The sequence below is a fragment of the Ovis aries genome, chromosome 2 (genome assembly GCF_016772045.2).
Source record: "Ovis aries strain OAR_USU_Benz2616 breed Rambouillet chromosome 2, ARS-UI_Ramb_v3.0, whole genome shotgun sequence".
NCBI lineage: Eukaryota > Metazoa > Chordata > Mammalia > Artiodactyla > Bovidae > Ovis > Ovis aries.
The window spans coordinates 130,917,540-130,944,579 of NC_056055.1; the positions used below are offsets into that span (position 1 = coordinate 130,917,540).

A 27,040-nucleotide genomic window follows, 5' to 3' on the forward strand; every position below is an offset into this window, starting at 1 on the left:
ACTACATTTTATTCACAGGAATCTTTTTTTCCTTTTTCATTTCACTTTGTTCAGTTTTTAGTGAAAGAGATCATATAAAATTGTTTCCTTTAGTATTTACGGGCTTTTACATTTCTAAAATTGCCATAAATGTCGGTTGGGTTAAAAAATGGACTTCAGTGTGAAAACCAGTCATGTGGGAAGCTTTGAAAGAAGCTATGTGTATATAAAATACTAGTAATATTTTCATGTTTATGGAAAATCAATGAGGACTTGAACGTCTATGAAATACACATACACTCCACTTCGTGGCTTTCAGGCTTCTGTATGAGGGCCCATACACTCTTCTTAGCTGGACAGCGCTTTCCCTTTATTGCCTCATGAACAGAGAATCCTATATGACCTTTGTGAGTTACCTCAGATCATTCCTTGTCACAGAATGCTCTTTGGCTCTAAATTCTATCCGTTTTTCTTAAGTTTTTAACTTTTCTATGAACCATTATACATATATTATGGCTCTTATGTTCTCCAGTTTCTAAATCCCTATTTATAATATTTTATATTTTGTACAGCACAGCCTAGCAAGCTGTCATATTTCATACTATTATTTCTTGTGACTTAAAGTTTTTCTTCCTAGATTGATTAGAAATTTATTTTGTTTTACTTGTAAATGCTTACTGTGCTGGGCACACAATAGGTGTTTGATGAATTGATTACAATCAGGAGCAGATTGAATGGAAGAAATTAAACAAAATGGTAATTGCTATGTTTAAGTGAAGAGTTCATGGGTGAATTTTTTCCTCCTATTTTTTTCTAAATTTTGTACAATTTTACTGCACTACTATAAACATTTATAATATATAAAATAAATAGCCATTATATTATTTTTTACTTATGTCTTAACCTTGAAATTGTTTTTGTAACTTTGAACTCAAGTATATATTATTCATTTAGTGCTTCAGTATCTCTTACATGTTAAATTTACATATTTTTTTCTTTAATAGGAGGAAAGGACAGACGAAGTGGCCTCATTCTGACAATTCCATTATGCCTAGAACAGACAAATATGGATGAGCTGAGTGTCACCTTAGACTACCTGCTCAGCATTCCAAGGTGACTCTAAAGGTGTCTTTTCTTAAATTTCAGTATGTTTTCATTTACTTACTAGTGATTCCTGCCATTGTTAAGCTATATTTTGTTGTCTTATTTGCTTTTATTATCAGTGAAATTATAGTCAAAACACGAGAATCAATAATATATAATGCCATGGCAGGTGAAATAAAGACATTTTATATTCCTGGGACACTGAATGATAACAGATTTCTAAAATGTATGTGCTGTCACCTTTTAAGGAATACAGAGGTTGAGCATCTGTCTGTATACCATGTAAGCTGAGAAAACTTGAATCTCGTATTTAGGAAGCCATTTAGACATAACTGAGCCTCTGGTGGCTCAGACAGTAAAGCGTCTGCCTGCAGTGCTGGGAGACCTGGGTTTGATCCCTGCGTCAGGAAGATCCTCTGGAGAAGGAAATGGCAACCCACTCCAGTATTCTTACCTGGAGAATCCCATGGACATGGGGTTGCAAAGAGTCAGACACGATTGAGCAACTTCACTTTCACTTTCTTTACATATAACTATATAGATATAAATATATCTGTGTTTTTTAATATATTGGATGAAGGCTGTTTGAAGTTAAAACATTTTTTAAAATGTGAGAATGTTTATATTTTAATCCAAACAGGTTGGATTTTTAATTTTTATATTTCTTGGGTGAAGACCAACCTTAACCCTTTGTATATGCTCGAACCTACCCATCACTACAACAGCAACAGACAAACCCCTCCCCAGCTTCCCTTCCCACATGTGATATTTGGGGGCTGAAGTCGGACTGCACATTAGACTCATCTGGAGATTTTTTTCAAAATTTTTATGCCTGAGCATCCACCTCCAGAGAGTCTGATCCAGTTGTTCCTGGGAATCCTGCTTATCAGAAAAAAAATTGTTTTAAGTTTCCCAGACAGTTCTTATATGCAGTCAGAGTTGCAAATCATTGCAGTAATGAGGGCAGAATTTTTATGTGTGTTTGTAGAATGTAGAGGTGGTAAAAGGAACAAAGTTATCTCTTAAATAAAGCTGGTAAGCTTCAGATGCATTTTAAACACTTTAGTCAAAGCAGACAATTTTTTATATCTTTTTCCTGTACTTGAATTATTGACATAATAAATTATTTAATTTTAAACCACGTTGCAGAATACAAGGTTAAAATTGTGTTTTGGAACAGCTGACTTTAATCCCATCTGCTTCCAATATTGGTCTATAATGTAATTATTCTATTGCTGAATGTTTTTTTCAATATTAGGGGAACAGAGGTCTCCAGGTAAAAATTTTCAATTTTTTTGTTTTTGCTTTCTGGAAAGGAAAGTTATCAGACCTCACAATGGATTAGTACTAAATAACCTTGCTAATTCTCTGAGCTGCTGACTGCTAATTTGTATTATTCTTTATTAGATTGTGAACTGCTTTTTAGGTAAACAACACTGGTTAAACATATAACTGGCAAATTATCAAAAAGAATTCATGGTTCCATAGGTGGTTAAAAGTGCTGAGGGAATTAGAGACCATCTGAACCAACTGCCTTATTTTCCAGTTGAGGGAGTTGAGACTCAGAAGTTAGTTACTTGCCCAGGATTACACAGTCGATTAGCAGTAGAGCTGGGGTTAGACTCCGCAGTTCTGACAGCAAGCCAGAGATCTTCATACTTCAAGTGAATAGGATACAGTGTAGTTGCATCTTACCTGAGGTGAGGTTCCAGAGTATAGAATGAAATGCAAAAATGATCGTCAAAATCACCCTTGAAAAATGCCTAAGGAAGAATTAGAGACTTAGATGAACTATTATTTTGTGAGCATGCTAGGTTTTCTTCCAGCGTTAGAACATGTCATGAAGACTAAGTTCCAGAAGACACAGTTGTCTTGTGGTTGGGTCTGTGATAAAAAAGTGCATGCTGGTATATACTAGGATCACACTCAGCCTCCCAGGATGCTCATACTATACGAGGCACTGGGTAACTGAGGCTAAGGGATGAGGGGTTTCACTCATGTCTCCTGTCTGTTCACTCTGGGTGTGCAAACAAGAAGTACAGTAGAGGGCAAAATAGCCTACACTATTTAAACGTTCTCTTTCTCTCTTTCATTGTTGTATAGGTATGGTGGCTCAGCGGTCAAGAATCCACCTGCCAGTGCAAGACACCCAGGTTTGATCCCTGGGTCGAGAAGATCCCCTGGAAAAGGAAATAGTAACCCATTCCAGTATTCTTGCCTGGGAAATCCCATAGACAGAGGAGCCTGGCAGCCTACCATTTATGGGGTCACATGGAGTCAGACATGACTTTGCAACTAAACAACAACACGTATAATATTGTGCATACTGAGGCCCTTTAGTTGTGTCCAACTCTTTGTGACCCTATAGATCGTAACCTGCCATGCTTCTCTGTCCATGTGGTTCTCCAGGCAAGAATATTGGGGTGGGTTGCCCTGCCCTCCTCCACGGCATCTTTCCGACCCAGGGATCAAACCCATGTGTCTTAGTCTCTTGAATTGGCAGATGGGTTCTTTACCACTAGCTCTGCCTGGGAAGCCCATGTATAATACTGTTGCAGTGTAAATTATGAATCAGTTTCTACATACATACACATACCTCCCTGCCAGCTAATAGAGAAAATACAGGTTGAAATAAGGTGAAAGAATTTAATTTAGCAAGACAAAATAGAGATCTGGATACTTTATTTTTGATAACTGTTCTGCTAAATTTTGACCTTCTCAAATATTTGCAAATGGCTCTGAATTTTTAGCCTTCTGCTTTTCTGGACCAACCTCCTATAACTTTGGCTTTTAAAAACATAGTTGACAACTTTAATCAGTACTTGCTATTTCATTAGTGAGCTCACGTGTTTTTGAGGTCTTCTTTGCAAGCCTGAAGAGTAATTTATTAGGTGTAATCCTAAAAAGTGGTTTTTCTCCTTCAGAATGCCTACTATTCAAAACTACTTTTAAACTGTGTTATGAGAAGTTTCAAATATACAGAAAAGTTGAAGGAACTGCGCAGTAAACATCATTACACCCATCACTTAGAAGCCTGCACCCAGTGTTGTAATACTTTATCACGTATCTATGTGTTTATCCATCCCTCTTTCCATCCCAGAACTGTTTTTAAGTTTACCCTATCAGATCAGGCTCAGCCTCAGTCTAGAAGGATTTTCCTTTTTATAGTATATCTGCATTTTCTTATATTTTATATTTATATTTTTATAAGTATATGTATAACTTTATTTATAGGTTTATATATATTTTTTCCAATTTTGATTTGATTTTTGTTTTATTTATTTTTAGTATTTATTTTTTACTTTACAATATTGTATTGGTTTTGCCATACATCAACATGAATCCGCCGCAGGTGTACAGGTGTTCCCAATCCTGAACCCCCCTCCCACCTCTCTCCCCATACCATCCCTCTGGGTCATCACAGTGCACCAGCCCCCGGCATCCTGTATCCTGCATTAAACATAGACTGGCGATTCGTTTCTTATATGATATTATACATGTTTCAGTGCCGTTCTCCCTCTCCCTCTCCAACAGAGTCCAAAAGACTGTTCTATACATCTGTGTCTCTTTTGCTGTCTCGCATACAGGGTTATCGTTACTGTCTCTCTAAACTCCATATATATGCATTAGTATACTGTATTGGTGTTTTTCTTTCTGGCTTACTTCACTCTGTATAATCGGCTCCAGTTTCATCCACCTTATTAGAACTGATTCAAATATATTCTTTTTAATGGCTGAGTAACACTCCATTGTGTATATGTACCACAACTTTCTTATCCACTCATCTGCTGATGGACATCTAGGTTGCTTCCATGTCCTGGCTGTTATAAACAGTGCTGTGATGAACATTGGGGTACACGTGTCTCTTTCAATTCTGGTTTCCTCGGTGTGTGTGCCCACCAGTGGGATTACTGGGTCGTGCAATGGCAACCCACTCCAGTACTCTTGCCTGGAAAATCCCATGGATGGAGGAGCCTGGTAGGCTGCAGTCCATGGGGTCCCGAAGTTGGGCACGACTGAGCGACTTCACTTTCACTTTTCACTTTCATGCATTGGAGAAGGAAATGGCAACCCACTCCAATGTTCTTGCCTGGAGAATCCCAGGGACAGGGGAGCCTGGTGGGCTCCCGTCTCAGGTCACACAGAGTCGGACACAACTGAAGCAACTTAGCAGCAGCAGCAGCAAGGCAGTTCTTAGACTGTTGGTGGGAATGCAAACTAGTACAGCCACTATGGAGAACAGTGTGGAGATTCCTTAGAAAACTGGAAATAAAACTGCCTTATATCTGCATTTTTATGTGTGTGACTTGCTTGTTTCTCCAAGCCCCTGCTATTAAAGTTTAGCTCCTTTCAGTTGCTGATGTCTCTGGACAGCTTCAGCAATATAACTAGCTAATGTGGCCTCTTCTTTATAGGAGATGTCCAAAAGGAGTCTGTCTTTGCAGTGAAAATGTTAGCATTTTGAATATTACTAAAAGTTATTTAAAAGTGGAAAGGAACTATTCAGTTTCTTATCTTGAAAGTTAAAGTCGCTCAGTTGTGTCCAACTCCTTGTGATCCCATGGACTATACAGTCCATGGAATTCTCCAGGCCAGAATATTGAAGTGGGTAGCCTTTCCCTTCTCTAGGGGATCTTCCCAAGCCAGGGATTGAACCCAGGTTTCCTGCATTGCAGGTAGATTCTTTACCAGCTGAGCCACAAGGGAAGCCCTTCTTATCCATATTTTATGCTTATTTTAACGACCAGGGGCAGGGTGTGATACCTACCTATTTCAAATGGGTAACCCAGCACCGCTGAAAATGAGAACATCTCCTGATTCCTTGTCACACACAGTTTGGCCCTAAGCTTGTGTTTTTGTTCCAGACTCTTGATCAGAGGGGCTGAGAAGAAAGGAGAGGTTCAGGTTAATCACTGACTTCCCAGGTGGCACAGTGATAAAGAATCCACCTGCCGGTGTAGGAGACACAGGAGATGTGGATTGATCCCTGGGTTGGGAAGGTGCCCTGAGGAGGTCATGGCAACCTACTCCAGTGTTCTTGCCTGGGAAATTCCATGGATAGAGGAGCCTGTCAGGCTTCAGTCCACAGGCTTGCAAAGAGTTGAATACAACCTAGCGACTGAGCACAGTCATGACCTAAATATAAGTTTATGGCCAGGTCTGCGTGAAGTTCAAGGCTAACCCTTACTGCCCCATTTTCTAGAAAAGATTTTTAATGAAAAATAATATAGACTGAAACTGTTGGACCAACCTGAGTGCTGAGTTTTAGAAGAGGTAAATGGAGTTTTTCATTTGTTTTTCCAGCAATTGCTGTACATTTTAAAAATAAACAACATGGTCAGAAATTGAATCCATGATTCAGAAAGCATAATCAAATTCAAGATTCCCTTACGGAGGTAAAGATAAGACATATAAATTAATTTGCAAATCTTTTCATTAAAAAAGTAAATACTGAGATTAGCTTTATCTTATTTCTTTTTATATTTCAAATGTTACATCAGAAGCATGTTTACCTTCAAAGTATAAAATGAAATTTGTGTCAGTACTATTACACAAGTATGATAATAGATATTGAGACTGCCTGCTTTTTAAAAGGGTTTCCCAGGTGACTTAGTGATAAACAATCCACCTGTAATACAGGAGACCTAGGTTCAATCCCTGGCTGGGAAAAAATCTCCTGGAGAAGGAAATGGCAACCCACCCCAGTATTCTTGCCTAGAAAATTCCATAGGCAGAGGAGCCTGGAGGGCTACAGTCCATGGGGTCACAAAGAGTCAGACGTGACAAAGCCACTGAGCACGCATGCACGTGTTTTAGAAACGTGTGACAAAACATTATATTAGTATTTCTCAGCCATTTTTGTTATTGTTGTCTTTGTGAGGAGCCCTTTTAAACAGTTTTTCCTATTCACTTCTGCTTGATGTCATAGAGTTCACTGTTTAATCAGTTAGTTATTAGATTATTAAGTTATGTCTTCTTTATCCCCATGTCCACAATGCCAGTAAAAATGATTTGGATACCTTAGGTGTTTCTTATACGGATACTGAAGGAACCAACCAGAATGAAGTCATGGAAACTACCCAAAATACATCATGAAAGGAGCTATAACAGCTGTGTAGTTCTTATTTAGAATACTGAAATTTTAATTTGAATCCCATATAGGTAGTTTCATAATTTCCAGAATTCTATGGGCTACATATTCTATGCATTCAGAATGAAAAAATATCTTTGGGTATTTTTATTCAAAGAAGATCTTACAGAGAATCTGAATTTATGAAAGAGTTAGAAGTCAGGCCCACAGCCTTTTCTGCTCACCCCTGCCTTCTCAGACTCCACTTCTGCTGCAGCGGCCCCTTACAGAGCACTTAGAGGATGATTTGAATATGTATGCAACACTGATTGGTCATTGGTTTGTCTTAGACTTTAGAAAGCTCAGTATAGTCTGCAAGGGTGCCTTGGATGGCTCTTCTCTATTTCTGGTTTTTATGGGGCATGCTTCTAAGAAAGTTTGAGCCAGTGCCTTCCTTTCCTCCTTAGCAAAAGCACTTCTGGCAAATGAAGTATAATTGTGTTGACCTATAGTTAAGTGCTCTGGACACGCTTTATGCTGTTGATGAGTGCTTTTTTAAGATTAATTTCATTCATTCAATGACTATTGAAAACTTACATTGTCCCATTTTAAAATGTGAGAGCTAAGTTAGTATTTCCTTTCTTTGCCATGAACTTTTAAATTTGTTGTCTTTTCTGTTCCCTTGTGCTTAAGTTCACGTCGAGGAATGGCTTAGTTGTCAGGCTGGGCTAGTACAGCAGTATCCAGGCTAATTTCTCTATCTCCATCTCTCCCCGATTTGTACACAAGAACAAAATTAATTTCGCCAAAACAACAGTCCTGTCATCCTCAGTTTTATAGACCTCCTCTTTCACACAGTGAACTTTAATGCAATAGTCTGTTTATTTTGTGGATACAAAGTGCAGACATTGTTCACCATGCTTTGTGAAGACAAAAAGACTATGTCTGCACTCTCGATGAGGGTCTTACAGTCTTCTCAACTGCTTTGCCGAGACTTTGTGTGGTTTAACCCACTCTTTCAGTTCCTATTTCTTGAGTGCTTACTTATCATGCAAGACACTTTTATAGCACTTGCATTAACTCAGTCTTCAAAATAATGATATTATCTCTATTTCATGCATGAAAAAATTGAGGGCAGAGAAATTAAGAAATTTTCCAATTGATGAGGTTACTTTGCTTATATTCCTCTTGCTCTGTTTCCTTTTATGTTAATTTTCCTTAGCTGCTTATATAGGTATTTCCCAGAATCTGCCAGCATTTGTTCAGACTTATAGCACTTGCCGTTTCTGACTCTTTAGGCATTCAATCAGAATGTGTTTAGTGATAAGTCTTGAAATTTTCCATTTACTTGTCTTATATTTTAAAAAATTTCAAGGATGTATGTTGCTTCCCTTGTAACATTAAAAAGGTAATGTCAGTGAACAGAGATTGGACACTAAAATACTTGTCCCCCACCTTTTCATCTTTCTAAATGATCTTAAGCTTCTTAATGGGAGAAACTGTCTTATGTATTTTTTTCATAGCCCTGTGCATTACCTCATACTTACTGATCCATAGCCAGTGGATGTGGGTTTCTGCTCTTATCTGACTACTTCACTTTCTTCAGAGCTCTGTGTACCCAGGCTGACTGAGCATTCTCACAGCATCTTACGTTTTGTTGGAAAAATCAAACATGTAGAAGTTGCAGCTCAGTAGAAGCCATTTTGATGGAAACAACTCTGTCTAGGCTCGTCCTGCTTTCCTTTGAGAGCACTAAATTTGAAATGGACCTGAGAATTTACTTGTGGATGATAAAGTGCATTAGTTTTCTTGTAGATGATTGGGATGCATATGTGAAAAGAATATTCTGTACTTAAAGAAAAAATAGGTAACAGTAAGTCATTTAATTCTCATAACAGCCCTATTAGACGATCACTGTTATCCTTGGCTGGCCCTGTCTTACATATCAGGGAACGGAGGCTTAGAAAGTGTGTGGAATTTAAGTATCTTGATTAAGAACCTGTGGCACGTTAGGATTTGGACCTGGTGGCCTAACTAAAGCCTGTGTTTCTAGTCACTGTTGTACTCACCTCTGTTACAATCACAATGCCACTGCGATTGAAAACTCTAATAATCATTTACGTTTAACCTGCATCTGTTACAACTTAGGGTTGACATAGAAAGATAACTGTGGTGAGCCTAGTGGAACGTAATGTAAATCTTTCAGATCTTTTTTGTTTTAACATTTTCTTTCAACCACGTATTTAAGGTACATTTAAAATCATAGTATTTTCTAGGTCTCAGGGAAATTGTTGGTCATGGAATGTCAAGATTGGAAGGTACCTTAACAGTAATCTAGACCAACATCTTCTATCATCTAGACTAACACTTTACCCATACTTAAATCCTCTTCATAGAAAATGCTGCCAAGTAATTGCCCAGATTAATCTAATTCTGTAGAGTCACCATTTATAAAAGTTACCTTTCTATTTCTCTCAAGTTTTTTTTTTTTTTTTTTTTTGAAATTGAGTTTTAGGTCTATTCTTCCTAATTGTAGAAAAATTCATCTATATTACAGAAAAAAGCTTCATCATACAAGGGTTTAATGAATGACTTGTCAAGAGTCACACAGAAATTAAGCTCATAAGTCTTCAGTCACTCAGTAAATACATGGGATCCTGTAATGAGTTCCTCATCTTTCTAGATGCTGAGGTAGTGGGTGAACAAAGGCCCAGTCCTTGCGTTCATGGGCCTTATATGCTAATAATGAAATGAATATTATACACAGCACATTGGCTGTCCATAAGTACTGCAGAACAGAGCACGGAAGGAGTTGAGGGAGGGATGGAGTGGGAAGGAGTGTGTGGCAATACTGTACAAAATGATAAGAGAACATTTTACCAGAGATGAGTGAAGTGAAGGCCAGGCTGTATAGATAGCTGATGAAAGAGCATTTAAGAAAGACCATTTTAGACAGAAGGAGAAGTAAGTGGAAAGAAAGACGCTGAGGCAGTACTGGCTCAGTGTGTTGTGGGGTCAGTAAGGAGGGTAGTGTGGGTGGAGCAGTTTGAGAGAGGGATAGAGTGCAGGGGGGAACATCCAGAGGGGCTGGAGTCAGACCTTAGAGGGCCAGATGAGAAAGAAAGCCATTGTTATGTTCTGACCAAGGAGTGGTATGATGTGTGGCTTCTGACATTTTTAGGGACCCTCTGTATTTAAAGCATTGAGCTGGAAGCTTCCCAGATGCCAGTATGACAGTAATATCCTTGCTTTCTGGAAGCATGGTATCTAATGAAGATGAATTATAAACAAGCAATTGTAAGAAAAGCGTAAGTGAAATTCGTGCCATGGTGGAAGTATAAGGAGAGCTCTTTGAGTGGGAAAAAATGGAGCCTTTAGTTGTAATCAATGAAATTAGTAAAGAGCTACAGAATACTGAACCCAGAAAATCCACTGATCATCTCTTTCTTGCCAAAGTGAATGAACTAGTTTAGGAGCCACTTCTCTTTTAAAAGCTGTTTTAATTCAGCCACCAGACCCTTGAAAGGCTCTAATGGAGTATGAACAACAAGGTAGCGTCTTAATGGATTTTTTTTGTTTTGTATATTGGTCTTAAAACTATGAACATGTTAATAGTAGTATAGGAATTTACTAATACAGCACTTCAGCTACTCCAGTACACCATTTGTAAGGACATGATGTGCTTCTAAATCTAAGTATATTCTCATTAAACACAGTTTAAACTGTGAGTCCACTAGTAGGATTGAAATTAAAAGAATTCCTTTGAAGTAGTTTGTAGTATCAGTTGGTCTTGCAGTTTTCAGATATGAAGTATCTTAGCACTGTGTGTATTTTCTTTATCTATCTTAGTAAAATGTGAGAAAATTATGATTAAGGCTGTTTTTAAGTACTCTAAAAGATAAATTTAGAGTATTTTATGCCCTTAAGTTCCTACAGATGGTATTTGCAAGCTTCATTACTTTCTTTGTCTTAGTATACAGATTAATTTATTGTGCTTTGAAATATAAATGTGTTTGAATAAAACTTGCTTGTTCAACAAATTGATTGTGCAACCTGTGCCTCAGAGATACAGATGCCAGTGACAAGAAAGTGCCAAATTGTGGGGATGACACATTTTTCTTGGCTCCAGTCCCAACCAGGGAAGGTGCTTCACTGGGAACCGCCACATGTCATAGCTGCCCTTCTTGCAAACTTCCGTTCTGCACTGGTAGAGTCCCTGCCACTCCTCTGGTGACCCCTTGCTGACAATTACTCTGTTAGGCTGGTCCTTCTAACGCTTGTATGCCCCCTCAGTCACAGTGGTCTTTCTTCCTACCTGGTCCCACACCTAGCAATTAGATAATCAGAGTTGCTTCCCCAGCAAGTCTTTATGTTGCCAATATGAAAGTGATCATTGTATTCCCTTACCCCCACCCTTCAAGAGTGGTTAGTGGGTCTTTTATTTTATAATGCAAAATCCAAGTCACATACCCATCACTTTTTTAAAGTGTTTATTTCAGTGGTTTTCAGTATTTTCACAAGATTGCATAACCATCACTCTAATACTCGAACATAGCCATCAACCCCAAAAGAAAAGCTGTACCCATTGGCAGTCACTCCTCATCCTGTTCTCCCCTCCTCCCAGCCCTTGGTACCCACTAATCTGCTTTCTGTCTCTATGGATTTACCTATTCTGGAAATTTTATATAAATGGAATCATCGAGTATATGGACTTTTGACCTGGCTTTCTTTTCACTTAGCATAATGTTTTCAGGGTTTATCCATGTTGTAGTACATATCAGCACTTCATTTCTTTTTATGATTTGAATAATACTCTGTTGAATGGTTTACCATTGCATTCATCAGTTTTTGAAGATTTGAGTTGTTTCGGATTTTGGCTCTTATGAATTGTACTGTGGGAACATCTGAGGGCAAGTGTTCTGTATGGACATGTGCTTCCATTTGCCTCACCTCTTGAGGTGCCTCTCTCTTCTCTTTAAAGCTCAGCTTCTGTCCCCACTTACTGAAGCACCTGTTCTTCCAGGTCTTTAACAATATTGTCCTCATTCTTGTTGCCTTACTGTTTCACAGTAGAATTGGATGTCACTTCTCCAGTAACCCTCTAGAGGTTAGTATGAGTGCTTGGAGAAAGTAAGGAGAATTAGTAAAATTCCATAGACTGTTGGATTTCAATCTCAGGAGAGGTCTCCTATTAACCTTTCCTGTAAGGCAATTGGAATAACTTTGGGGAGAATTTTTACTACCAAATCCTTGCTCTGCTAGGCAGATCTGCAGTTTCTTCCACTATATTAGAGGGAGGGCAGTTGAGATCCTTGCATTAAGTTGACTTTATAGTAATACAAATAGTAATAATAATAAAGCTATGTAGTTTTCCACTTATGATAGTTCTTCCATGTAGTTGTTGCATTTTACTAGGGCAGGCTTCTGGGAGGTGTTTAGTTGGTACTTGAATAATTGAATATGATGTATAAGCAATAACACATTTTCCACCACTCAGGATTTTCTGGTCAGCGACTAAGAGGCAAAAGTGAGAACAGAGGTGGGTCCGATATGGTGTGTTCGAGCTTTGAATTATTATATACACCAGATTTTCACCTCTTTTAAGTTTCTCCCAAAGACACAAGAACCTCACTTCCAGTGGTTTAATAATCAGAGTTCAGTTCAGTAGCTCAGTCGTGTCCGACTCTTTGCAGCTCCATGGACCGCAGCACGCCAGGCTTCCTTGTCCTTCAGCAATTCCTGGAGCTTGCTCAAACTCGTGTCCATCGAGTCGGAGATGCCATCCAGTCATCTCATCCCAGGTCATCCCCTTCTCCTCCTCAATCTTTCTCAGCATCGGGTCTTTTCCAGTGAGTCAGTTCTTCTCATCAGGTGGCCAAAGTATTGGAGCTTTAGCATCAGTCCTTTCAATGAATATTCGGCGTTGATTTCCTTTAGGATTGACTGGTTGGATCTCCTTGCAGTCCGAGGGACTCTCAAGAGTCTTCTCCAAAACCACAGTTTAAAAGCATCAATTCTTTGGCACTCAGCTTTCCTTATGGTCCAACTCTCACATCCATACATGACTCCTGGAAAAACCATAGCTTTGACTAGACGGACCTTTGTCGGCAAAGTAATGTTTCTGCTTTTTAAAGTTTTAATAATAGCTTTCTTTATTTTCTACCTGATTTTGAAATATCACTTCACAACCTTATACTCTTGGCAGGAAGGAGAGATAAGAAGTACATCCACACTTGGCAGTCATTAGTTACCTATCACTGTGATCCTGTTTTACAGATCAGGAGGTTGAGGGGCCAGTGAGGCTATTTGAATGTTGGTTTAATTTTTTTCTCATATTAAGATGTTGAATTTACATGCTTTTAGAGTAATTTTCTCACCAAATTAGCTTATAAATTGTCGATGTTTCCTGAAGTGAGAAAAGTAAATTGCTTGAGAAAACTGAAAACTGAAAGGACATCCTGAAGAATTTTGTTGATAGTGCAAACCAAATCAAGTGACATTAATGCTGTGCCATATATGATTCAGCTGTAAGCTTTATTTAGGGTTTTGAAGAATAAAATAGGAAGCTTATTCTAATATACTCTGTAATTTTGTTTTGTTTCAGTGAGAAGTGTAAGGCTAGAGGATTTACCGTGATTGTGGATGGCAGAAAATCCCAGTGGAATGTGGTGAAAACAGTAGTCTTAATGCTACAGGTAATTTTATTTTTGGCTATCAGGAAGCGGTTTTATTTTACAGCAACAGATTAGATGATAGTGGCAAATGTATTTCATTTATTGGACTGTGCCCAAGCTTCTAAGCAGTGACCGAGTTCTGAAATGCACAGATGAGTGTTGAATTGTTCAGATTTGATCTTTATAGGTTTTGCGTTAGTAGTAAAATAAATTTCGGCCCTATTCTAAAGGTATGTAAATTACCAAAAATAACATGTCATGTTTAAGTAATTTAAGCATTGAAGCCAGTGAGTCTCAAAATGTGAGGGCAGAGGTTACCAGACTCATCCGGGCACTCTGGCACGCTGTAGTATTTGCATCATCCCACCTCAAGGAGGGAATAGGACTGGGTAAGTCTAAGCTGAGAATTCTGATAGGTTTCTCCCTCTGTTTCCCTCTTTCCTCCAAAAATCATCCAGATTCGTGATAGTCATATCTGTTTCTAATCTAGAAGAAATGTACTCAACTGTAGCTGTTTCCTTGGGGGCTTTAGCAGCTCACAGACAAGCATTTCATAAACAGCTGTGGCTACAGAATCCCTGGTCTGGTTGGGTCATAGTCTTTTGCTTATATTTCCTTGTGTTCCTCACAGAATGTTTCTGTAATCCCTTGCATGTAGTAGGTACCTAGTAGATACTTGCTGATTTATTATGAGAGTATTGAGGATATTGAGAAAAATACAGCCACTGAGTGAGTGAAAGGGGACAGATTGCCCTCATGTACCTGGGTTTCCTTAGAAGGGCTTGTGTAGAAAGTTAAGGTTAAGTGAGTTAAAGAGATTATCTAATCTAAAATAAAGAAAGTGGAAAGGGCGTTCCTGGCTGATTTAGTGATAGCTCAAAAATTAAGTGAATACAGTAAAAGGAGCTGATGGCAGGCTAGTTTGGGGAAGGTGAACATTCGATTAAGTATCAGTGATATTGAAAGAAAGATCAAGAATTTCAAATGACCTGGAAAATGATTAGTAGGTACTTTAGGGTTCTGTGGAAAGGCATATAATTTAAAATTTTAAATGACAACGAGGGAGAATGCTTAATGGATTATTTTTTGTTTAAGATAATTAGAAAAAGAATCTCAAGGAATGGGTCCTCATCATTTTAGTTTTAATGCTTAGTATGGTTCAGGTGCTGTGTTCTAAGCTTGTTACATAAATGATCTCATTTAATTTCATCCTCACAAACTTGGGAAACAAGTTCTGTTATCCTCAAAAGTCTTCAAGGATTTTAAATAACAACCTGTGTTCTGGTGGTGAACATGGGAGAAAATCACAGTTGGAACCTGGAACAGCCTAAGCCCCTTTAAAAGTGTATGTTTAGCAATGGGATGTATCTGAGATGGTTCCCAAATTTTCTGCCCAGTACCTTATTCTTGATTGGTTGGCCTAAACCTTCATCATTAGACTCCCTCCTTTGGCTCCAGTGGATCAGTTTTTAAGGGAACGCAGATTGGTGTCCCATTAATAACTCTTTCTGTTAAATATATTCCCAGCACTTTTATATTCTAAACCCTGAAGATAAACTCTTCTTTGTACAAATTGTTAGAAACCCGTTAATTACAGCCTTGTGTTCTTCCATTCAGCTGTGTCACCAGTGAGCTGTTTGGGATCAGTGGCAGTTTTGAAGAACAGTCAATGGATGATTAAATCCCCTCTTGTTTTTTTTTTTGTGTGTGTGTGTTTGGTTTCTGATAGGTGTTGTGACAACTTCTGGATTTTGTTAATAGCTACATTTTCAGGAATTGCAATGGGATGTTGTTCACTCCTCCTCAGATAGTTTCTGCATGCAGAGTTAGTTATGGTGCTTTTATTTCAGAAGGTGCTGGAACCAGCTGTCTGGGAGCCCAGAGTTTAAGTGCTAGCTCTGCCTATACATGACTGGCTTGTTTTCTTTTGTTCCTAACAGCTTTAATACTCAGTGATTTTGAATATTTGATTTCCATAATCATTATGTAAATAAACCTCATTCTACTCTAAATTTCCCACCCCTTCTGATAAAGTTTTGATAGCACTGAGTTTTCTTTTTTAACTTTATTCATAACCCAGTCATTGCAGGGGGCACTAGATTTGTGACATGTCCAGTGAGATATTTAAATTGAAAGGCTTTCTATTTTCCCCTGATCAATAATAATAATACTTATTATCATATAGCATTATTATTATTCAGTAGTGCTGTTTATGGTCTAGAACAGTGGTTGACCCCTAGAGTTTGTAAACAGAGTTTTGTTTATATATTGTTTATGGCGGCTTTCACACTATGTGGACAGAATAAAAATAGTTGCAACAGAGACTGTATAGGCTTTAAAACCTAAAATATTTTTTATCTGGACCTAGAGAAAGAATTTACTGACCCCTGGTCTAGAATGTTTGGAATGTTGCGGTAAAACTTGAAAGTCAGACCGACGTGGTTTTTGTTCTAGTACTATTCCTTCAAACTCCGTTCCTTTAGACAAGTTACTTTAGTTCTCTCAAGCTCAGTTTATGCTTCTGTAAAATTGGAAGGATGAGATCCACTTGTTCATGTGCATTCATTTAGGCAGCAGAGATTCATGGAGTATCCTCTGTGTGCCAGGCACTGTCATAGGCCCTGGAGATACAGGAATGCCGTGATAGATGAGGTACCTGCCATTGGGAAGCCTAGGTTCTGTCTGAGGAGTCAGGCTATAAGCAGTTAGTTACATTACTAAGTAATGTAACATCATATACTGATAAATGCTATTTAGAAAAGTAAATTGATGAAAAGGGACTGAGTCAAATGTTGCTGCTTTACATAGGATGGTCAGAGAAAGTCTCTCTAAAGAGGAGGGACTATTTGAGTAGAATCCTAAATAAACTGAGAAAGTGCTCGTAGGTATAGGGCAAAGAACATTCCAGGCAGAGGAAACATCAAGGGCGTAGTCTTGAGCTGGGAACAGACCTGTCACTTTCCAGGCGCAGCAAGAAGGCCAGCGTGGCTGTGGTAGAGGAGTGAGCTAAGAGGGGAGAGGCGTGTGATGAGGTCTGAGGTCATGGGGCCTTGAGCTGGGCAGGCTTCCTGGCTTTGCTAGGGGTTTTTTATTCTGAGTATGAAAAAATGCAAAACTGGGAGGCCTGCTAAGAGGGTTTCAAAAAGCTGACTTATTTGGCGATATCAGCAATGTAGGTGGTAGAAACGGGTAGGTTTAATTAAGATATATTTTTAAAATAGACTCTATGGGACTTGCTGATAAGATATATATGGAATATATATTAGCTCAGTAAATGTTAATTTCCATTCTTTAGGTGATGATGTGAATAACTGTATCTAGCAAATGTGAAATTGTATTTGTGGAGGTTTAGCTTTGTCTTCTTCTTCAAGTTAATAATCATGTAGAATCTTGGCTTCTTTATATAATAGAATAAGAAGCTTATTTTGTTAGAAAATTGATTTACATTATTGGGAGAAATTCTCTAAGATGATTGTGTTAGACAAAATTTTTTTCATATCATAGAAAAGCCAAATTTAATAATTTCTGGACTAAAAATTATCTTGCAGTTTAAATATATTCCTATTAGAGATTTAGTAAAACACAAAAATAATTCACATGTGCTGTCTTTAAACATTATTTTCTGAATCAGCTTGTCTTTCAAATATTTCTTTATTGCCTTGTATGTTTTGCAGTTTGCAGTGTTTCTTGTGTTTTATCACTTTAATTATTTTCCAGAGGTCTCTTACTCTGCTCAGTCATGAATACCTAATAATTTACAACTTCAGGAAATTACTAACTTTACATGTATAATTTTTTCTTTTTTTTTTTGTATTTTATAGAATGTTGTTCCAGCTGAAGTGTCCCTTGTTTGTGTAGTGAAGCCAGATGAATTCTGGGATAAGAAAGTAACACATTTTTGTTTTTGGAAAGAAAAGGATAGACTTGGCTTTGAGGTAAATATACTCTATGAAAAAGTAGAAGTGTGCTGTATCTTTAAAAACAGCATTTTGCTGGTATTATTCTGTTTGTTCAGCGTTGGATACTATGCAGTGCTTACACAATGCTCAGCCTAAGTAATGATTAATATTTAGTCAGCATTCTTGTTGAGTGAATTATTCTTTGTCAAGGCCACAAATGCTTTCTTGTTTTCATTTTTATTAATCTTTGTGAATTCTTTTGAATAAGTAGAACCTTTCCATTAAAAACATTTTGGGGGACTTTCCTGTTGTTCCAATGGTTGAGACTTTGTGCTTTTTGATCCCTCGTTGGGGAACTGAGATACCATAGGCTGTGCAACATGGCAAAAAAAAAAAAAAAAATATATATATATATATATATATAAAGCATTACCAAGAAGGCATTTAGCTAATACTAGGAAATCCTAGGGAGCAGGCAGTGGTACCCCACTCCAGTGCTCTTGCCTGGAAAATCCCATGGACGGAGGAGCCTGGTAGGCTGCAGTCCATGGGGTCACTAAGAGTCGGACACGACTGAGCGACTTCACTTTCACTTTTCACTTTCATGCATTGGAGAAGGAAATGGCAACCCCACTCCAGTGTTCTTGCCTGGAGAATCCCAGGGACGGGGGAGCCTGGTGGGCTGCCGTCTCTGGGGTAGCACAGAGTTGGACACGACTGAAGCGACTTAGCAGCAGCAGCAGCAGCAAATCCTAGACATTTAGAAATTGAAGTCAGAGCCTATTTGGTATGATGTCATAATTGTTTCTTAGTCTCTGGTTTGGTTTTGATATATAAAAAGTTATTCATCCTTCCCTGTTTACAGTATGCTCTCCCTCTTACTTTTCTTGTGTGAAACTTCAGTTGACCCTTGAACAACATGGGTTTGAACTGCACAGGTCTGTTTACAAGTGGAGTTTTTCAATAAGTACATGTTAACCCTCCGTATTTACAGGTTTAACGTGCACAGATAGAGAGGGCCATTCATTGTACTTTGCCATTTTGTGTAAGGGACTTGAGCACCGTGGATTTTGGTGTCAGTGGAGTGTCCTGGAACCAGTCCCCTGTGGACATTGAGGGAAGGCTTACATATTATTATTGTGGGTCAGAAAGAAGTCTCAAGGTAGAATGCAAATTTAAGCAATTCTCTCACATTTCCTTCCACAGCCTATTAATCCCAGCTTCCTAGTTGGAGAGTCCATAGATGTTAACCTTTACGTTAGCTAGAGTGTGGAAGCACTGAAGGGTGCCAGCGCCTAACCCAGCCCTGTAAAATCTAGAGCCTTGGAATGTTTCCAGGAGTCGGGCAATGAAGACACGTTGTGGACTTTGCCATACTACAACAGTCATTTTTATTTTCAATAAAATCAATGTATTTTTTGCATGAAATATCTTAAAAATGTGTAACATTTTTCCTGCACTTTAAAGTTAAGTATAATATTCATCTATTTTAGTGTACAGTTCTGAGAGTTCTGATAAACGCAGACTGGTCTGTAATCACCACAGTGAAGAAATCCAGGGAATATTGCGTCACTCCAAAAATTCTATCATGTTCTTTAGTCAGCTCCTTCTTCCATCTTCAGGCCTGACAACCACTGATCCGTTTTATGTTCTGTGTTTTTTGCCTTTTTCAGAATGCTGTGTAAGTAAAATGACAAAGTATGTAGCATTTTACGTTTACTTCTTTCATATACATATTTGCATTTGGGATTCATCTGTGTTGTTGGGTGTTCTGGTGGTTCCTTTCTTATTGGCAGGTAGTAATCCACTATGTAGATGTACCACAGTCTGTTTATTCATTCCCTGATTGAAGGACATTTGGGATTGTTTTCAGGTTTTGCTAATTCCAAGTAGTCACTGTAAATATTCGTGTATAGATTTTGTGTGAAATTTTTTTTAAGAGATAAAATATCTAGGAGTGGGATTATTGGGTCGTATGGTAAGTGTATGTTTATTTACTTTGTAAGAAACTTCCAAACCAACAGTTTCAAGGTGGCTGTATCACCTTGCATTCCCATAAATTGTGTGAAGTTCCAGTTGCATCTTGTTGGCACTTAGTATTATCAGATTTTGTTTCTAAATTATAGTTACCCTAGTAGGTGTGTAGATGTTTATCAGTATTGTTTTACTGTGCGTTTCCCCAATGGTTAATGATGTTAGTATATTTTCAAGTATTCGTTAGCCATCCATATACTTTCATGATGTCTGTTCAACTCTACTCATTTTTTAAAAAGTAAAGAAGGCTTTTGAGAATTATGTATGTGTTTTGGATAGAAGTCCTTTGTCAGATATGCCATATGCAAAAATTGCATCTCAATTTGTTGTTTGCCTTTTCATTCTCAACAGCGTTTTTAGAGAAGATTTTTAATTCTGATGAAATCTGGATTTTAAATTTTTTCTTTTACGAATCAGGCTTCTGGTGTCATAGCTGAGACGTCTTTGCCTCAGCCAAGGTCACGAAGATTTCATGTTCTGTTTTGGATGTTGTGTAATTTTAGGTTTTATATTTAGATCGGTGATCTATTTTGAGTTAATACTTGTGTGAATTATTGTCTGACAGTATATATTTAATGACTTCAGTTATTTTATGTTTGTTAAGATTTGGTTTCTGAGCCAGTAGATGCTTTACTTGCTGACTTCCTCACGCGCGTGTATTCGCCAGGTACTGCGCGTGTGTATTCTGCTTCGGGGGTGGCGTGATCTGTAGCCGTCCAGGTGGTTCATGGTGGTGTTCATGGGCTTTGTAGTGCTCTGTCTGCTTATTCTACCAATTACTGAAAGAGGAATATTACACTCTTCCAGCTATAATTGTGTGTTTCTTTGTCCTGTCATTTCTATTGGTTTTTGCTTTATGTATTTTAAAGTTCTTACTCAGATGTCTAGTTAAGATTTCATTATTAAATGTCCTTTTTATTATCCATGATGATACATCTGGTTCTGAGGTACACGTTGTCTGATACTACTGTAGCTATCCCAGCTTCTTTTACATTTACAGTGGGGTTTTTTTTTTTAAATAGATTTAGTATAGTTGGGTCTTGTTTTCATATCCAATCTGACAGTCTCTGTCTTTTTAGTGATTTGTAAGACCAATTATATTTAATTAATTGTTAGTATATTTGGATTAAAATCTTCTATCTTGCTAGATTTTATGTAGTTTTTCTTTTTCTGCCTTCTTTTGGATTATTTTTATAATTGCATTTTATCTGCATTTAGTTCAGTTCATTTCAGTCACTCAGTCGTGTCCGACTCTTTGTGACCCCATGAATCGCACGCAGCATGCCAGGCCTCTCTGTCCATCACCATCTCCCAGAGTTCACTCAGACTCACATCCATCGAGTCAGTGATACCATCCAGCCATCTCATCCTCAGTCATCCCCTTCTCCTCCTGTCCCCAATCCGTCCCAGCATAAGTCTTTTCCAATGAGTCAACTCTTTGCATGAGGTGGCCAAAGTACTGGAGTTTCAGCTTTAGCATCATTCCTTCCAAAGAACACCCAGGACTGATCTTTAGAATGGACTGGTTGGATCTCCTTGCAGTCCAAGGGACTCTCAAGAGTCTTCTCCAGTACCACAGTTCAAAAGCATCAATTCTTTGGCGCTCAGCCTTCTTCACAGTCCAACTCTCACATCCATACATGACAACTGGAAAAACCATAGCTTTGACTAGATGGATCTTTGTTGGCAAAGTAATGTCTCTGCTTTTCAATATGCTACCTAGGTTGGTCATAACTTTCCTTCCAAGGAGTAAGCATCTTTTAATTTCATGGCTGCAGTCACCATCTGCAGTGATTTTGGAGACCCCCAAAATAAAGTCTGACACTGTTTCCACCGTTTCCCAGTCTATTTCCTGTGAAGTGATGGGACCAGATAACATGATCTTTGTTTTCTGAATGTTGAGCTTTAAGCCAACTTTTTCACTGTCCTCTTTCACTTCTCATCAAGAGGCTTTTTAGTTCCTCTTCACTTTCTGCCATAAGGGTGGTGCCATCTGCATATCTGAGGTTACTGATATTTCTCCCGGCAATCTTGATTCCAGCTCGTGCTTCTTCCAGCCCAGCATTTCTCATGATGTACTCTGTATAGAAGTTAAATAAGCAGGGTGACAATACACAGCCTTGACGTACTCCTTTTCCTATTTGGAACCAGTCTGTTGTTCCGTGTCCAGTTCTAACTGTTGCTTCCTGACCTGCATATAGGTTTCTCAAGAGGCAGGTCAGGTGGTCTGGTATTCCGATCTCTTTCAGAATTTTCCACAGTTTATTGTGGTCCACAAAGTCAAAGGCTTTGGCATAAGTCAATAAAGCAGAAATATATGCAGGGCAAAGGCTAATAGAATTTTGCCAAGAGAATGCACTGGTCATAGCAAACACCTTCTTCCAACAACACAAGAGAAGACTCTACACATGGACATCACAAGATGGTCAACACAGAAATCAGATTGATTATATTCTTTGCTGCCAAAGATGGAGAAGCTCTATACAGTCAGCAAAAACAAGACTGGGAGCTGACTGTGGCTCAGATCATGAGCTCCTTATTGCCAAATTCAGACTTAAATTGAAGAAAGTAGGGAAAACCACTAGACCATTCAAGTATGACCTAAATCAAATCCCTTATGACTGTCTTCATTATTGACTGGTAATTTATATCTCTTAATTTTTTCCAGTGATTGCCCTGGGTTTATCATATACATCTTTAATTAATGGAGTCTTTTCTTCAAATAATACACCATTTAACACTGGTAATCCCTTAGTACAGTTTATCTCTAATACCTTCCTCCATTGTTTTCATACATTTTACTTTCTCTATACTGTAAGCACAGAATATGCTGCTACTATTTTTACTGTAATATCTTTATAGAAATTAAAATAAAAATTAATTTCATATGTCTTCACTTAAGATATTTCCAGTATTGCTCATTTCAGCTTTTTGGCCGGTGTAGTCCTTCTGCCTGAAGAACTTCCTTTAAACATATCTAGCATTGCAGGTCTGTTGGCTTTGAATTTTCTTAGATTTTGTTTGCCTGAAAAAAATGTTTCTGTTTCAGGTCTGAAAATTATTTTCAGTTGGTATCGTTTTTTTTTTTCCATTATTTGACTTTTCTTTCTTTTAGCATGTTAACTGTATCACACCTTCTATATCATATCTGTATCATTGCCTTCTCACTTCCTTGGTGTCTGAGAACTCTGCTGTCACTTGTATCTTTGGTCTTCTATAGGTTATGTATCTTTTTTAAATCTCCTTAGCCACCTTTAACATTTTTGCTTCATTTGTAATTTTTAGCAGTTTTATTTGGTGTTAATTCTATTAGTTGTTTGCTTCATTTCTTGGATCTCTGATTTGACTTCTGTCATCAGTTTTGGAAAATTCTTAAGACATTTTCTTTTCAAATATTTCCTTCGCCTGATTTTATTTTTCTACTCTTTCTAGACCTCCTATTGCATGTATGTTAGACGATGTGAAATTTTCTCACCGTTCTAGGTTGGTGTTCTATTTTATTTTTTTCTTTTTGTGTTTCAGTTTGGATATTTTCCTGTTGATCTGTTTTCAGGTTCACTGCCTGCTTCCTTAGCTGTGTTGAGTCTGTTGATGAGCCATTTGTAGATGGACTTTATCTCTTTTTATCATGTGTTTGGTTTGTAGCATTTCTTCTGGATTCTTTCTGATGGTTTCTGTCTCTTTGCTGCAATCCCTGTGTGTTTTGCCTGTTGTCTTCCAGATCTTCCATGAGAACTTCAGGCATAAATAATAGTTATCTTAGTTCCTTAGCCAGTAGTTTCAGTATCTGGGTCTGTCTTACTCAAGTTATATTGTTTGGCTTTTGGTCTTGGCAGTATGTTGTTTCCACTCTTGCTTTTTGTATGTTGCATGTTGGACATCTTGTTAGGATAGTAAAGACTGAGATAAACTGTATTTGTGCCTGTACATGAGCCCCTCTTGTTTTTGCTGGGCTCTTAGGCAGGGACGGGCTTGATTTAGTCTAGACAGGAGTTGAACTGGCTCTGGCTGTTGCTCTTCTTTTCCTCGGGGCATGACAGGCTTCAGACTCCTCTAGAGTGGGTGTTTGTTTCACCCTCAGCTGTAGATCTTTCTTTTGTGCCTGTGTGTCTCAGAAAAGGTTTCTCTTTGCATGCCGCTCAGCAATAGGCTACTGTTACTTGTTACTCAGTGTTCGTCAGTGGTTCATTTTTTTCTTGTTCTGATTCAGCTTCGGTCTTAGGAATGCTTTGGGACCCAGGGTCTAGAGGGTCTAGGACCCGCTTTCCCAGCTTTAGGAAGACTAGCAGTCTGAGTTCATAATATATCCCTGCTTCCACTAGGATAGAGGGCCTTTCTTTCCCCTTCCTCCAGCTGCAGTGGGGTTTTGCGTTCAAAGGGCTTCCCAGGTGGTTCAGTGCTAAAGAATCCACCTGCCAAGAAGGAGAGGTGGGTTTGATCCCTGGATCAGAAAGGTCCCCTGAAGAAGGAAATGGCAACCCACTCCTGTATTCTTGCCTGGGAAATCCCATGGACAGAGGAGCCTGGCGGGCTATGGTCTGTGAGGTTGCAGAGAATCTGACACAATCGAGTGATTTAAAAACAAAACAGCACAGGTCATCCTGTCTCACTGGCTTCCCTCAGCCCCTGAAAGTTCTTGTCCCTTAGGGATGACAGAGTTGAGGAATCTGGGCTGTGCTTCAGCTTCCTGCCTTTCCGTTGGTGGTTGCTGTCCCCTTACCCCAGGTCTTTTTTGTAATTTCTTACCTCCGTATCCACAATCTTCCTCATGAGTCTCTTGAGAGGTCTGTGGAGAAGAATCTGCAGGTACGTTTGAATTCTTCTTGTATCTTTGTTTCCAACAGGTTCAGTACCTTTATACCAAACCACATTTGGCCTTTAGCAATTCATTGGAAAATTTGGCTGGATTCTTAATCTGACTTGTATCATACCTGGTATTTTCCCCAGGTAAGCAAGTGTTCCAGCTCCATTTGTCCTTGAAGGAGGGTCTTTACTGGTTTTCCTGTGGACTTAACTCTGTGATGTGTTAAAAAAATTTCATGTTTCAGATTAATTTGCATTATTTTGTTGTTCTTGTAAGGATTGGAGCAGTGTTCTTTCCATCTTTCTACATATCCTAAGCAGAAGACAGATGTTTTGTTTTCCAGTGTTATCTGGCAAACTTTTGTCATGGGCTGATTTGACTGTGATGTAGACTTACTAGAACTGTTCGCCAGTAGTGCAAGGGAAGGCAGCCCTGGCTGTTGGCTAGGAAAGCTGTTAGCCTAATTGCCAGATGGAAAACTGCATCCCATGGAGGAGAGTCAAAAGTGGACTGAGGGAAGACAGTAAACGCTGAACGCAAGAGGCCTGCATGTAGCCCTGGTGAGCGAGTATTTCATTCAGGCAGGGAGGGCTGCCTTATATGCCAGAGCCATGCAGGAAGTGTTGCTCTGATGGAATGCAGAGTGGACAGAGGCCAGTAGTTCAGAAGCTAACACTGTGAACACCAAGTAAGAGCAGAGATCCCTTTCGTGAGGAACTTGTCGCATCCTGCTTAAGTGAGGCATCTGCTCAGAAATGGTATGCCTAGTTGGGTTTCATGCTATATGAATTTGTAATGGCTAAATACCTTGCATCTTAGAGGGTAAAATGGAAGACAGAGAATTCCTATCTGCCTTGAACTGATATCGTAGATTGTTTAGTTTTAACTTAGTTTTAAAACTGTGGTTTTACAGCTTATTGTATCAGTATATTTCTTTCACATATTGAAGAGATCCAGCTATTTTTCTAGCTAGATAAGTAAATAAGCACTAGACACTTATTTAAAAGCCTGATGTCTTAATGAGATGAGAGTAATTTCAAATGCTGGCTAATATACCACCAAACATAATCTGCTCTAAGGGGCAATTCAAAACCAGTCATTAAATGATACTTAGAACTACATATCATTATAGATGTTTGTTTGATTAACAGTTACTTTCCTTGATGTTATTTTGGATCATTTGAGTTGTCATAATTGAGCTTATGTTTTAGTATATATTCTAAATATTTTTAAAAGAATAACTGTTATGAGTACTGATATTCCTATAAGCAAAAGTTTATGTTTTACCTTATTGAATTATTCATCACAAAAATTTATTACCAGCTGTCCACAGTATTCATCAAATAAATATCCGGTTGTCATTTTAATGACAGCTTGTTACCGTGATTTCATATTTTCCTGCCTATTATCCTTTCTATTTTTTTTCCCCCCTCTGGATGACCTTCCTCTTGTCCAATTTCCTAGTGTTTTTCATCAGCCATTGAATATTCCTCATCTCAGGACATCTCATTGGTCATCTAAATATTTCTTTATATATTCTTCCTGTCTCTGAAATAGATACCTACCTGTTCCTTGTTAGCAACTCAGATATTCCAGGGCTTTCTGACCTTCAGTAGCATTATACCTCGTGCTTTGGTACCTTTTGCTGGTTAGTTGATAGTATCTATATAGTCTAATGACAAGGTAGAATTGAAGTAGTGCTGGCATTAATCTTAAATTGAGAAACTAATAATCAAAAGGATCTTATTTTCTCATTCTTTATTGTCATTCATGAAGGTAAATTTTTTTTTTTACTGGTAATGTTAACCAGTAAGAGCAGTAATGTTAACCACCAGTACTGTTAACCACTGTTCTAAGTTGTCTTCTTGTCTTATTTCTTCTATTACGTCATCTGATCCTTTTTTCTTTTTGAGGCCATACCAGTGTTAGGATCCAGGACCAGACTTCCTTCATGTTTCTGTCGAGAATACCTGTGGTACCATCACTTCTGACTTCTTTCTAGTTTTTGCAGAAAATTATTTTCTTTAGTGAGAAAAATATTCCCCAGCCAACAGATACAACCAAATATTCACATTGAAATAGTATAACAGATAACATACACGTGAATCTGTATTAAGCGCTCAGAGACACACTTGCATTTTAGATCTTGCACACACATTTTTAGCATGAATCGAATTTAAAAAGTAAAAGCATCTGAGTGCCTACAGAGTGAAAGTTTCAGTGTTAGATTCTTTGAGAATTTTTTATTAGGGAAGGATAAGTATTTTAGTTATAGATGGAAGGGTGGGAGTAAAGGAGAAATACGTTTTGGGTCTTTCTGTAAATTAGATTCCAGTAAACCTTCATAAATCTTTGATTAAAAACTTTATGATAAATACCTTTTTCCTCAAACTTGTTGAACAGTGGTATGTACTAGTTAGTAAAATATTGTGGTTTAGTTGTTTAATTTGTCTTATCTTAACCTCTCTCTAACATA

At 38.2% G+C, this 27,040-nt stretch overlaps 1 protein-coding gene across 4 annotated transcripts in view; it reads left to right on the forward strand.

Moving 5' to 3' along the window:
- SESTD1 (SEC14 and spectrin domain containing 1) overlaps positions 1 to 27,040 on the forward strand; it is a 147,862-nt gene that overhangs the window by 50,490 nt on the left and 70,332 nt on the right. For 3 of the 4 annotated variants that reach the window (XM_042243665.2, XM_015093334.4, XM_042243664.2), the window contains 3 exons: positions 984 to 1,092; positions 13,758 to 13,848; positions 17,649 to 17,762. In XM_042243665.2, coding sequence (XP_042099599.1) covers positions 984 to 1,092; positions 13,758 to 13,848; positions 17,649 to 17,762 — 314 coding nt within the window. The remainder of the gene's footprint in view (positions 1 to 983; positions 1,093 to 13,757; positions 13,849 to 17,648; positions 17,763 to 27,040) is intronic. The other variant, XM_042243667.2, reaches the window with a different exon arrangement.